At 42.7% G+C, this 14,602-nt stretch overlaps 1 protein-coding gene across 2 annotated transcripts in view; it reads left to right on the forward strand.

Moving 5' to 3' along the window:
• Window positions 1-14,602, forward strand: part of tti2 (TELO2 interacting protein 2) — a 106,948-nt gene extending 92,346 nt beyond the window's left edge. Inside the window, exon 7 of one of the 2 annotated variants that reach the window (XM_079827895.1) lies at window positions 14,134-14,602. In XM_079827895.1, the coding sequence (XP_079684021.1) occupies window positions 14,134-14,139 (6 nt within the window). In that variant the 3' untranslated portion in view covers window positions 14,140-14,602. Of the gene's footprint in view, window positions 1-5,246; window positions 5,855-14,133 lie in introns of those variants that run through there. The other variant, XM_079827894.1, reaches the window with a different exon arrangement.

The following is a 14,602-nucleotide window of genomic DNA, read 5'->3' on the forward strand; positions in this document are numbered from 1 at the left end:
CTTGAATGACCAAACAGACGCCCTCGCCAAGACGGGCGCACTACACGGCAACATGTGGGTACCCCCAAACCCTACATCCAGCCCCAACGTTGCAGTGCTAACCCGCAGCAAGCGACCGGCACCGGCTACAACGCCCGCCTCGCAGCCGCTATCGCTAACTCCGCAGATTTCCAACAACGACATCGCGGATATGCAAGCCTCTGACACTGCAATAAAGACAATTCTTGACCACCTCTCTGACCCCTCCTGCCACCCTATCACTGACTCTGAGCTCACTGATGACTCAAGCCTCAAACATCTACATAACTCCAGACACATGTTGCGTATACAGGACAACATTCTGTGGTTTGCGCCCGATGACAGCACAACGCCACGGCTTGTGGTGCCACGGTCGCAAAGGGGGGTCATGCTAATGTATGCCCACGACACACCATGTGCTGGACACCACGGCACCAGAGCCACGTATGACACACTGAAACAGGTGGCATATTGGCCCGGGATGCAACAAGATGTGGCAGAGTATGTCAGAGAATGCCTGGTTTGCTGCCAGTTCCAACCAGCAAACCCGAACCACAGAGCCCCACTGCAACGCAGAGGGATCACGTTCCCGTGGTCAGACCTACAAATCGACTGGGTGGGACCCCTGCCCAGGTCCGCAAGAGGCAACAAGTACTTCCTCACGGTGGTGTGCCAGTTTACCAAATGGGTAGAGTGCCTGCCAGCACCCAATGACACCGCCCAAACCACAGCATACCTCCTGATGAACCACATCTTCTCCCGGTTTGGATTGCCACTGAAAGTCAACTCAGACAGAGGCACCCATTTCACGGCCGAGATCATGCAACAGATCTGGAAATGCCTAGGGGTACGGGCTAGACTTCACATCAGCCACCATCCAATCTCGTCCGGCCAGGTCGAGAGATCGAACCGAACGGTGGTCGCCATGTTGAAAAAGTATGTGTCTGCTAACCAGAAAGACTGGGATATGAAACTCCCCCTCGTTCTGATGGCTCTCAGAGCTACCCCGCAGGAATCGACAAGGGTGTCCCCCTTCGAGCTCATGACTGGGCGGCAGATGACTCTGCCACTTCACTTGCTGTACCAACCCGGAGACTCCAATCTTGTCACCGCGTACACCACATTCCAGTACCTCGAGGAGCTCCATAGACACTTAAAAGCAACCTTCGCGTTTGCCCAGCAACACCTGCAGAAAAGCGCTGAAGGTCAGAAAGCATATTACGACCGGAAAGCATCACACCAGGAACTGGATGTGGGCGACAAGGTCTTGTATTACAGCTTCAACCCGCCACCTTTGACAGGCCCCCGGCGGCTGTCGAAGAAATTTCTGCCTCACTGGACGGGACCCCATGAGATTATGAACAAACTCTCCCCAGTAGCGTACCAAATCCAGTTAAACCGAGGATCCAGAGAACCAGTTCTCAAATGGGTCCACCGGAACCAGATTAAGAGACATGGGGCCACTAGCATAGAAAGACAGGGAGGGGCCAATGCAAGCTAGAACTCAACCGCCGTCACCGAAGCGAAAAGACTGTCCCATCCAACCCGGGACAAACCTTGCTGACCTGTTCCTTTTCTCTCTCCCCTGCTCCTCCCTACCTCTCTCACTCTCCTGCCTGTAATAGGATGCGGCTGTGGATCATCCTCCTATGCCTCCTGTCAACCAGAGGCCAGCCGCCACCCGACCTCATCACACCAGGCCCCGCCTCGGGCATTGTATTGAGAGAACAACCGGGGCTCCTGATCACCAATTGCCGGACGCACACCCAGAAAGTGTACGTTCGACTCGACCCTCGCAACGTCTACAGAGCACACTACCCCAAAGCAGTAGCCCAGTACAGCTGGGCCGGTGCCCGGTGGACAGAAGACTCTCTCCTCCATGCCGAGGCCGATGTCAAGCACATGCTCAACCAACTGGAGAAGATGACAGTCACCCAAGCGGAGTTAGGCGGACACAACCGCCGCTCCAAACGGTTCCTGGGAGCGTTGCTCGGAGCCGCCGCCGCCGTTGGAACTCTGTTTAACATTGGCATGTCCAGTGTCAACGCAGTAAACATAGCCACGATAAGACGGCATGTGGCTGAAATTCAGACGGAACTCCCACAGCTAAAAGAGCAACTCACCACACAGAGTGCAGCTTTACAAACCGTCGGCCAGACATTAAGAGGAACGGTGGTAATTCTGAACACCCACAGTGTCCTGTTGAACCAGACCGTGAACTCCATGAAACAGCTGCTTACAGTCTTCCAGAATGACTTTGCTCAAACGCAGCTGGTAACAGCCTTAATGACTGACATGCTACGGGAAATAAGCTCCTCCATCGACAGCTTAGCCATGGGTAGAATACCACCATACCTCATACCCTTAAGCCTGGTGCAAAGTGTGCTGGCGTCTGCTATCAACACACCCGCCGACCCTCTGCAGGTACACCTGGCCTACTCTCTGGGTAGCGCCATTCCCCTTTATGTGGACCCCGAACAGAAGGAGATGGGTTTCCTTCTTAACTTACCCATCATCGAGTCGAGCCGAATCTACCGACTCAAAGACATTGTCAATGTGGGCTTTTGGAAGGGTAACACACACCTTAAGGTGCGCACTCCTGAGGTGGTCGCCTACCACGACAGCGATACACAGCTGTACTTAGCCCCAAACCTGCACATGTGTACCCTGACTAAAGACATTCACTACCTCTGCCCTAGCAAGCCCTTCCTCAGAGACAACACCGAAGGAATCTGCGGACTACAACCGATGATCAGCAACACCCGCTGCCCTACCGATGCCACGCCTCGTACCCAAGTCACCGAGACGCAGGCAGAGATCGTAGGTGACAGGTGGCTCGTCAACACTCCGGTGCGTACCGCTATGCTGATCTACGACCAGCATGACACCGCCACCCGCATCAACTTGTTGGACCAGAGCATGTGGATCCAAGTACCACGAGGGGCCATCCTCCACCTGGACGATTTGGCTTTGTACCATCTCCCAAGTGAAGAGTATCGGTCAGAGCTAGAAATCCCAGCCTTTTTCAAGGACCACAACTTCACCCTAGCTCCAGAACTAGAACGGTGGATTGAAAAAGGGGGGCCTCAGCTCATTGACATTGTTCCCCTCGACACAGCCCTCCAAGCATTGTCTCGATTGCCTATCCTGAATACCTCACCTGTTGTCCAAACCTGGACCGCCGCCGACACTGCGCTGTGTATCTCCATGATCATCGGCAATACCCTAACCCTGGGCATAGCCTTTCTCCTGTACAGGAAGTTCAACGAGATGAAAACCTCTACAGCCAAACTCACGACAGCCGTGTCTGGAGGTCTCCGATGGAAACCCCGGAGGGAGGGTACCATGCCAGAAGCAGATGCGAACCTCATCGAGCTGGCTCCTCAGCCATAACGAACAGCTACTCTCCAACCGTCCCGATTCACCTGCCATCCGATCACTGTGATGAGGGGTTGTCCGATAATGTCCATCGGACATCATCCGACAAAAAGGGGGACTGTAACAGCATTGGCAGCTGGCAGGAAGTCTAAATCTTGGACTCATCATCATTATCTCATGACTCGGTTGATCAGATCATACCAAACAGAGGTTCGTTATGTGAATGGCTATCTAGAGTTAATGAACGGCTCAAGAGTTGAATAGTTTGACCTCACAGCCTCAGGGAAGTCTTGTGACTCGTCAAACGAACACACATATCCTGTGTGCAACGGGCTAACAATACAATAGACACAGAACTCTTTTGCTGACTTCAGCGCACACACACACACACGCGGTTGACCACGTGAAGTTCGAACACGCAAACACACATACACGGAGAGCGCTGAAAGAAGACAATTCTTGCACAACACGTGTTACTTAAAACATGGGACTTAAAGAACTGTTTTAATAATGTTCAAATATATATAATCCGTTGATTTCATGTCTTTATACAATGTATTAGAATAACTAGGATGTCTACTGTTGCCAATCAAAACCTGTATGCCAGTAACTGTGATAATCTTGTATATCTGGACGCGCAAATCACAGAATGACCGTTCTTAGTATCTCTGTTATCGCGAAATTATGACTAGGCCAAATTTGGTTCAAAAATCAGATTTTGATGCATAATTTCAGAAATACCAGCTTTCTAAAGAAAAAGAGGCTTTAGAATTTCCACCCTATTGATTAACTCAGAGGAGGGGGGTTCAGAGAACAATGGAACACTCGCGCCTTCTCGAGAAGATCTCTCCACGTACGTGATTGGATCTTTCCATAAGTCGGGCTCGGCCAGTCCATCTATAAATGCAGAAGTTATCATTAACTCCTTGCGCTCTGCCACTACGAGGAGAAGACGACCCTGGCCTTCGGCCCCTCCCCTTGAGAGAAGGACCCCTTTGGCCCCAAGCCAAAAGAGAGAGACGGACCTGCAACTTCTGGAGCGACTTTCCTGAACTTCACAGAAATTCTCCGGACTCACCTCCTTAGCGAACTTCCACGACGATTCGAACTCAGACACGTACACGAGAGAGCCTAATGCAAGTATTATATTTCACCTTTAACTGCTTGTACGAGGTTGTCTTAATTAATCCTGATTCACAAAATCATAAATGTCTGAAGGGTTTTGGTGAAGTGATTGAACTGTCTGTCTGTCTCTCTCTCTCTCTCTCTCTCTCTCTCTCTCTCTCTCTCTCTCTCTCTCTCTCTCTCTCTCTCTCTCTCTCTCTCTCTCTCTCTCTCCATCTCATCTCTCTCTCCCTCGTGGATTCTCTCTGTCCATCATTCTTTTCCCTTTGATTTTATTCGTTAGTTTGATTGTTCCTTGTTTGTACCATATCGTTTTGTTTCTCCTATATATATGCATATTTACCCCCGTGTGATTCGTAGCTTCGTATTCTATAGTGTTTTATTAAAACTCAATAATTGCATTAAACTGAATCCTTATTGTTTTGCTCACAAATCTCGAAGTCACTGAAGCGTAAGATCTAAGCTACCCATTTAAGCTTGATTTTCATGTATTACTACTTCAGTAATACAAATTGTGCAAACATAAGAGATATTATTTGTCCTGATCAAACAGATCAATGTTTCTTAAGGTTTGTAAGATTGATAATTGATGAAGAAATCAATTTGGATAAAGGTTACTTTTAAATGATTAAAGGTTCCGTTATACGTTAATTTTTCTGTACAACAAGCTAATAATATTCATAAACTCATGAATATTCATACCATTTGAATTAATTATTCCCCAGAACTTATTGTTGTTACATGGACAATGACCCGAAGCATACTGCGAAAGCAACCAAAGAGTTTTTTAAGGGAAAGAAGTGGAATGTTATGCAATGGCCAAGTCAATCACCTGACCTGAATCCGATTGAACATGCATTTCACTTGCTGAAGACAAGACTGGAGGGAAAATGCCCCAAGAACAAGCAGGAACTGAAGACTGGATCAGTAGAGGCCTGGCAGAGCATCACCAGGGATGAAACCCAGCGTCTGGTGATGTCTATGCGTTCCAGACTTCAGGCTGTAATTGACTGCAAAGGATTTGCAACCAAGTATTAAAAAGTGAAAGTTTGATTTATGATTGTTAATCTGTCCCATTACTTTTGGTCCCTTAAAAAGTGAGAGGCACATATACAAACTGTTGTAATTCCTACACCGTTCACCTGATTTGGATGTAAGTCTGCAGTTAAAGCAGATCTTGGTCGTTTCATTTCAAATCCATTGTGGTGGTGTATGGAGCCAAAAAGATGAGGATTGTGTCGATGTCCCAATATTTATGGACCTGACTGTATGTACTGAAAACTTTTAAGTTGGCTATTATTAAACCACTTATTAAAAAACCGCAACTTGACCCTACAGAATTAGTCAATTATAGACCAATCTCAAATCTACCCTTTCTGTCAAAAATACTTGAAAAGGCAGTGTCTTCACAATTATGTTCCTTTTTAGAAAGAAATGGTATCTGTGAGGATTTCCAGTCAGGATTTAGACCGTATCATAGCACTGAGACTGCTCTCATCAGTGTTACAAATGATTTACTCTTATTATCCGATCGTGGCTGTATCTCTCTATTAGTGTTACTCGATCTTAGCGCTGCATTTGATACTATCGACCACAACATTCTTTTGAATAAACTCGAAAATTATGTAGGTTTTAGTGGAATTGCTTTGTCATGGTTTAAATCATACCTATGTGACCGTTATCAGTTTGTAGCAGTAAATGAAGAGATGTCACAGCGATCACAAGTTCAGTATGGAGTACCGCAGGGCTCAGTGCTAGGACCGCTGCTCTTCACCCTGTACATGCTACCACTGGGAAATATCATTAGGAAGCATGGCGTTAGTTTTCATTGTTATGCTGACGATACTCAGCTCTATATTTCTTCATGCCCTGAAGAAACGTATCAATTCACAAGATTAACGGAACGCATAGCTGATATAAAACATTGGATGACCAGTAATTTCCTGCAACTCAATTCAGAAAAAACTGAATTTTTAATTATTGGACAAAAAAGCTCCACAAGTAGTATCCTAGAATACTGTCTAACACTTGATGGCTGCTCTGTCAAGTCCTCGTCGTCAGTGAGGAACCTGTGTGTGCTCTTTGATACCAATCTTTCGTTTGAAAGCCACGTTTCTAGCATCTGTAAAACTTCATTCTACCATCTTAAAATTACGGCACATGCTCTCAATGCAAAATGCTGAACAGTTAGTTAATGCGTTCATGACCTCAAGGTTATATTATTGTAATGCTCTACTGGGTGGTTGCCCTGCTCGCTTAATAAATAAACTCCAGCTGGTCCAAAACGCAGCAGCTCGAGTTCTTACTAGAACCAGGAAGTATGACCGTATTAGCCCAGTTCTGTCAACACTGCACTGGCTGCCTATTAAACATCGTATACATTTTAAAATCTTGCTTATTACTTACAAAGCACTAAATGGTTTAGCTCCCCAATACTTGAGCGAGCTCTTAACATATTATACTCCATCACGTCTACTGCAGTCTCAAAATTCTGGCTAATTGATAATACCGAGAATATCCAAATCAACTGCAGGCAGTCGATCCTTTTCCTATTTAGCACCTAAACTCTGGAACAGTCTTCCTAACATTGTACGGGAAGCAGACACACTCTGTCAGTTTAAATCTAGACTAAAAACACATCTCTTTACAATGGCATACACATGAAACACTTTTTCAATTAAATGATTATTTGGCTGCATTAACTAGGTCAGCCGGAACCGGGAACACTTCCCATAACACCTGATGTACTTGTTACATCATCAGAAGAATGGCATCTACGCTAATGATAGTCTCTCTGTTTTATCCCGAGGTTTACTGCAGTCAGCCGGATCCAGGCCGTATCCAGTTCAGATGGTGGACCTGCGCCCAGACAAGACCAACACAGGACCCTGAAGTGTCTGCAGAGACCGTGTCAATTAGACTCCCCTGAAATTGCATCGTCGACACGGCATCCTCAATAAACCCGTCTCCGGCGTGATGACTCTGATTGTTCGAATATTACAATTTAATAATACTTAAATCGATATGTCATCCTCAATAAACCCGTCTCCGGCGTAATGACTCCGATTGTTCGAATATTACAATTGAATAATACTTAAATCGATATGTCATCCTCAATAAATCCGTCTCTGGCGTGTTGCCTCCGATCCTTCGAATATTCCAATCTATTATGACCTCTGACCTGTAAAGTTTCCAGAACAATAATCATACGCTGTTTGTTAATTGGTCAGAGGAGAACTGGCACCCCAACTGAGCCTGGTTTCTCCCAAGGTTTATTTTTCTCCATTAGGTCACCTGATGGGGTTTTGGTTTCCTTGCCACTGTTGTGTTGGGGTAACAGCTTAGGACCCAGGACCAGTAGTGAAAAATGAAGACCAGGAGTCAGGAGTCAGATTAATTAAAGAACATTTACTGAAGAATAGTTTGCAGTTTCATCAGCAGAAGCCAGCTTCAAGAGGAGTTCGTAGGCCGCGCTCCCTCTAACAGTCTCCCCGCCTCCGTCTAACGTACATACAATTTTCTGAACAGTTATACTGTTTTCAAGGTCTAGACACGTCATTACTGTCATGTGGAATGATTCTGATTGGTTCTAACAACATGCAATGTAAGCAACTTTCCACACGTAGACAGATAGGAGCATATATCACTAAAAATGCGTAGACTTGATGTCGCCCAGGCCCAGATTAGTCCCTAGCGACCTCGGAGGTCATAGAAAAGACGCCTTCAAGTCTAGAATCGTCTGCCGAAAGGACCATCTCCAATACTGGATCTGCACAGAATCATGAGACGCACACACAAAGCTTCACAGAATAACAGTTTCCATCAAGATTTCAAGATTTCAAGATTTCAAGAGTTTTATTTGTCACATACACAGTTATATACACAATATACAACTGGCAGTGAAATGTAAACAGGTCCGCTCCATGGACAGTGCAAATAACAGTTACAAGAAATTAAATAGAAATAGAATAAAATTAGAATAAAAAGTATTAACATAAGTAGAATTATAAATAAATCAAGTAAAGATAAAAATAGGAAATAAGATAAAAATAAAAATATAAAAAATATGTGGATATGATAAGTGAGATAAACTGTAGACTTAAAATAAGTGGTTAACATAAAATATATAATATGTATATATAAAGAAGTATAATGTGCAAGGTTTATTACAGGTTGTTACGCAGTAACAATAGGGACGTAAAGTGCAGTGCAATTGCAGTATGTGGATGTTAATGTTAAAAGACTGTATGTTTATGTGTGTGCGGGGGTGAAGTGAGTCACGTGACTGAGTTCAGGAGTCTGATGGCCTGGGGGAAGAAACTCCTCCTGAGTCTTTCAGTCTTTGCCATCAGGCTACGGAAGCGCTTACCAGATGGCAGCAGGGTGAAGTGAGAGTTTGCAGGGTGATTAATGTCTCTGATGATTTTAGTAGCTCTACCTCTGCAGCGTTTGGTGTAGATGTCCTGCAGAGACGGGAGAGCTGAGCCTGAGATGCGCTCGGATAAGCGCACCACTCTTTGCAGGGCTTTGGAATCGTGACTGGTGCTGTTCCCGTACCACGCTGTGATGCACTGAGTCAGGACACTTTCTATCGCCCCTCAAGGTCGGGAGCATCTTAACTAACTATCAACAAAGCAATTCTCCAAAACATGCTGATACTAACTCTAGTTCAGAAGTGAATTTATTCTATTTAGTAAGAAAGAAAAGTATATCAAAGTCTGGATTCAAAAGCACAGAGCAACTAAAACACTACAATATCCTAAATCACTCCTTGAATATAGAGAACTGATTTATCAAATGTAGGACACTGTTATAACTTGATTATCATTCATTCTTATTTTAATATTGAACATAAAATCATTCTTGAAGGATATGTGTCTGATGAAGAGACGAGTGATGTTTGGCTTGACCCTTGACCCTTCAGTTGCCTCTGGCTTGGCGTGCTCAGTTGGCGATACAACATTTTTCTAAATTTTTCAACTAAATATCCAAATAAATCTAATTATTAAACTAAATTAACCATATAAACTAAATTACTGCTCTAATTACTGATCTAAAGCCCACACTGTCACTGTATGATAATTGAAATGAACTGATGACATTTTTTCTCCAGAATGGCTAGACGGCTGAATAAAATTATGCTGCATTATTTTCCTGTTTAACACTGTAAAGCTGCTTTGAAACAATCTGCATTGTTAAAAGCGCTATTTAAATAAAGTTGACTTGACTTGACTTGACTTTGTCATTAGGATATGTACCGAAAACTTTTAAGTTGGCTATTATTAAACCACTTATTAAATAAACGCAACTTTTTCCTACAGAATTAGTTAATTATAGGCCAATCTCAAATCTACCCTTTCTGTCAAAAATACTTGAAAAGGCAGTGTCTTCACAATTATGTTCCTTTTTAGAAAGAAATTGTATCTGTGAGGATTTCCAGTCAGGATTTAGACCGTATCATAGTACTGAGACTGCTCTCATCAGAGTTACAAATGATTTACTCTTGTCATCCGATCGTGGCTGTATCTCTCTGTTAGTGTTACTCGATCTTAGCGCTGCATTTGATACTATCGACCACAACATTCTTTTGAATAGATTCGAAAATGATGTAGGCATTAGTTGAATTGCTTTGTCATGATTTAAATCATACCTATGTGACCGTTATCAGTTTGTAGCAGTAAATGAAGAGATGTCCCACCAATCACAAGTTCAGTATGGAGTGCCGCAGGGCTCAGTGCCAGGACCGCTGCTCTTCACCCTGTACATGCTACCACTGGGAGATATCATTAGGAAGCATGGTGTTAGTTTTCATTGTTATGCTGACGATACTCAGCTCTATATTTCTTCACGCCCTGACGAAACTTACCAATTCACAAGATTAACGGAATGCATAGCTGATATAAAACATTGGATGACCAGTAATTTCCTGCAACTCAATTCAGAAAAAAATAAATTTTTAATTATTGGACAAAAAAAGCTCCACAAGTAGTAACCTAGAATACTGTCTAACACTTGATGGCTGCTCTGTCAAGTCCTCGTCATCAGTGAGGAACCTCGGGGTGCTCTTTGATTTCAATCTTTCGTTTGAAAGCCACGTTTCTAGCATCTGTAAAATTGCATTCCCCCATCTTAAAAATATATCTAAATTACGGCACATGCTCTCAATGAAAAATGCTGAACAGTTAGTTCATGCGTTCATGACCTCAAGGTTAGATTATTGTAATGCTCTACTGGGTGGTTTCCCTGCTCGCTTAATAAATAAACTCCAGCTGGTCCAAAACGCAGCAGCTCGAGTTCTTACTAGAACCAGGAAGTATGACCATATTAGCCCAGTTCTGTCAACACTGCACTGGCAATCTATTAAACATCGCATACATTTTAAAATCTTGCTTATTACTTACAAAGCACTAAATGGTTTAGCTCCCTAATACTTGAGCGAGCTCTTAACATATTATACTCCATCATGTCTACTGCGGTCTCAAAATTCTGGCCAGTTGATAATACCGAGAATATCCAAATCAACTGCAGGCGGTCCTTTTCCTATTTAGCACCTAAACTCTGGAACAGTCTTCCTAACATTGTATGGGAAGCAGACACACTCTGTCAGTTTAAATCTAGACTAAAAACACATCTCTTTACTGTGGCATACACATAAAACCCTTTTTCAATTAAATGATTGTTAGGCTGCATTAACTAGGTCAGCCGGAACCGGGAACACTTCCCATAACACATGATGTACTCATGACATCATCAGAAGAATGGCATCTACGCTAATGATAGTCTCTCTGTTTTATCCCAAGGTTTACTGCAGTCAGCCGGATCCGGGACGTATCCAGATCAGATATAATATAATATTCCGATGTATTATGACCTCTGACCTGTAAAGTTGCCAGAATAATAATCATACGCTGTTTGTTAATTGGCCAGAGGAGAACTGGCACCCCGACTGAGCCTGGTTCTCCCAAGGTTTATTTTTCTCCATTAGGTCACCTGATGGGGTTTTGGTTTCCTTGCCACTGTTGCCTCTGGCTTGGCGTGCTCAGTTGGGGACACTAAATTTTTCAACTAAATATCCAAAAAAAAACTATTTATTAAACTAAATTAACCATATAAACTAAATTACTGATCTAAAGCCCACACTGTCACTGTATGATAATTAAAATGAACTGATGACATCACCGTTTTCTCCAGAATGGCTATACGGCAGAATAAAATTATGATGCATTATTTTTCTGTTTAACACTGTAAAGCTGCTTTGAAACAATATGCATTGTTAAAAGCGCTATATAAATAAGGTTGACTTGACTTGACATGTGCAGAGTTAGGTTTCCTCCACACATAGCGTTTTGCATTTAGACCAAAAAGTCAATTTTGATCTCATCTGATTGCTGTCCCCTACATGGCTTGTCGCAAACTGCAAACGGGACTTCTTATGGCTTTCTTTCAACAATGGCTTTCTTCTTGCCACTCTTCCATAAAGGCTAGATTTGTGGAGTACACGACTAATAGATTCTCTCAACTGAGCTGTGGATCTCTGCAGCTCCTCCAGAGTTACCATGGGCCTCTTGACTGCTTCTCTGATTAATGCTCTCCTTGCCTGGCCTGTCAGTTTAGGTGGACGGCCATGTCTTGGTAGGTTTGCAGTTGTGCCATACTCTTTCCTTTTTCAGATGATGGATTGTACAGTGCTCCGTGAGATGTTCAAGGCTTGGGATATTGATTTATAACCTAAACAAATACATTTTTTTTGTGGTTGTAACGTGTCAAAATGTGGAAAAGGTCAGTGGGTGTAAATACTTTTGCAAGGCACTGTATATTTACACAATAACCAGAAATGCAAGGGGGTTAAAATATTTTTTTAATCTTTCTCAAAAAAGTTTTGATTTCAAAGTGATCAATTAATGTATGTGTTTCACACATGATCAATGGGTGTAGATAATCAGTAATTTATTTAAATGGCATTGTTTCCAAAATGAAACACAAGAACTGTTGGTTTTGAGTGGTGTCTAATGTAGAGTTGTGCAAAAAGGTAGTTTTTCAAATACAAACTGAGTGTAAAGCGTGTAATGTGCTTGTAGTTTTGCAGACTTGGTCTGAAGATTAGGTACATAAGTGAATGGTTTCACTGAATGGGCCTCTTGGAAAAAAAAAAGAATACTTTTGAAAAAACTGTAATTGTCAATCAACTTACCACTACAAATTTACACTAGAACCCAATTGTGTGGCAGACAGTACAATTTGGAGCAACACATGACCACTATACTTGGGATCTGCTTCAGATAAATCCAGGTTTTTATGTGTTTTATGAGAGGGAAACTTAATCCTTGAAATTTGCTATAAATGGCTGATACTGTCCACTGTTTGGCAAACACATGTAATATATAATGGTTTTAGATAGCAAAACAACTTTGCATGAGTATTATCCAATTTAAACATTTTCAGTTAATACATAATGATATTATCATCTTCTTTTCCTTTCGGCTATTCCATTCAGGGGTCGCCACAGCGAAACATCTGCCTCCTCTAGCCCTATCCCCTGCATCCTCTTCTCTCAGACCGACTACCTTCATGTCCTCCTTCACTACATCATAAACCTCCTCTTTGATCTTCCTATCAGCCTCCTGCCTGGCAGCTCTAACCTCAGCATCCTTTTACCGATATATTAACTCTCCCTCCTCTGAACATGTCCAAACCATCTCAACCTGGCCTCTCTAACTTGGTCTCCAAAACATCTCACATGTGCTGTCCCTCTGATGTACTCATTCCTGATCCTATCCATCCTAGTCACTCCCAAAGAGAACCTCAACATCTTCAGCTCTGCTACCTCTTGCTCTTCCTCCTGTCTTTTCCTCAGTGCAACTGTCTCTAAACCATACAACTTCGCTGGTCTCACTTCTGTCCTGTACACCTTTCCTTTCATTCTTTCTGGTACTCTATCACACAACAGACCTGACACTTTTCTCCACCCATTCCAACCTGCCTGCACACGCTTCTTCACCTCTTTTCCACACTCCACCTTGCTCTGGACTGTTGACCCTAAGCACTTAGAATCCTACACCTTCTTTACCTCTTCCCTTCTTTACTTGGTTCCCTCTCATTCACACACATGTATTCTGTCTTGCTGTGACTAACCTTCATTCCTCTTCTCTCCAGAGCAAACCTCCACCTCTCTAGACTTTCCTCCACCTGCTCCCTGCTCTCACTACAGATATTATAAAGCATATAATTGCTAATATTTAAAATAATTTAGTAAAATATTTTAATTGACTGGTTGAATTAAATACTTGAATAAATATGTGGAACGTAGTAACAGCTTTGTTTCCCATCAGTATTATTATAGATTTTTTGGAGATAGATTCCTTGGACAGTTATGCTCTTGTCCCACCATGTTCTAGAATCTTAAATGATCAACATTGTTTATAAGATACGTTTTTAAAACATATTTTACCTGTTTTATATTGACTTTATATCTTCTACAACAGTGGTTCCCAAGTTGTGGGACATGGCAAGGTGTGCAGTCAGAAGATTATGCAAAAGAAACCTCTTTGGGGTGATATCAATTGTGGGAATTATCCTGCTAATTATGTCTACTTTTCTCTGAACCTTGGTTAGGGGTAGAAGAAATGCAACTTTATGCACGACTGCCAGCTTGCATGGAGACTGAGGTTCCAGACACCAGCATCTTCAAATACCTGTTTGCTGCTCACCAGTGCCTTTTTTACAGCTGGCCTTTTAATACAAATCATTTCTTTGATTTGATTCTTTAAAAAGCCTTTCTTTAGTGCTCTAAATCACTCTAAATCTTTTGATAATTCAATCTCTATTAGTTTTCACAAAATATTAGGTGATTTCATGCCTTTTTCGATGCATTGCACCTTTTCATCTTCAGAAAGAATTTTCTTCCCATATTGCATGAGAACTGTGATGCTTAATAATGTGGAACAACCTTAAACCGGTTTTCCATTTACTGGACCTCTAGACTTCCATTTACTAGTCTGGCAAACTATTTAAACAACCTGTCTGAGATTGAAACCAGTTTTATTACAAATATTTTACAATATTTAATAAAACATCTTTATTT

The sequence above is a fragment of the Gobio gobio genome (genome assembly GCF_949357685.1).
Source record: "Gobio gobio genome assembly, chromosome: 10".
Classification (NCBI taxonomy): Eukaryota; Metazoa; Chordata; class Actinopteri; order Cypriniformes; family Gobionidae; genus Gobio; species Gobio gobio.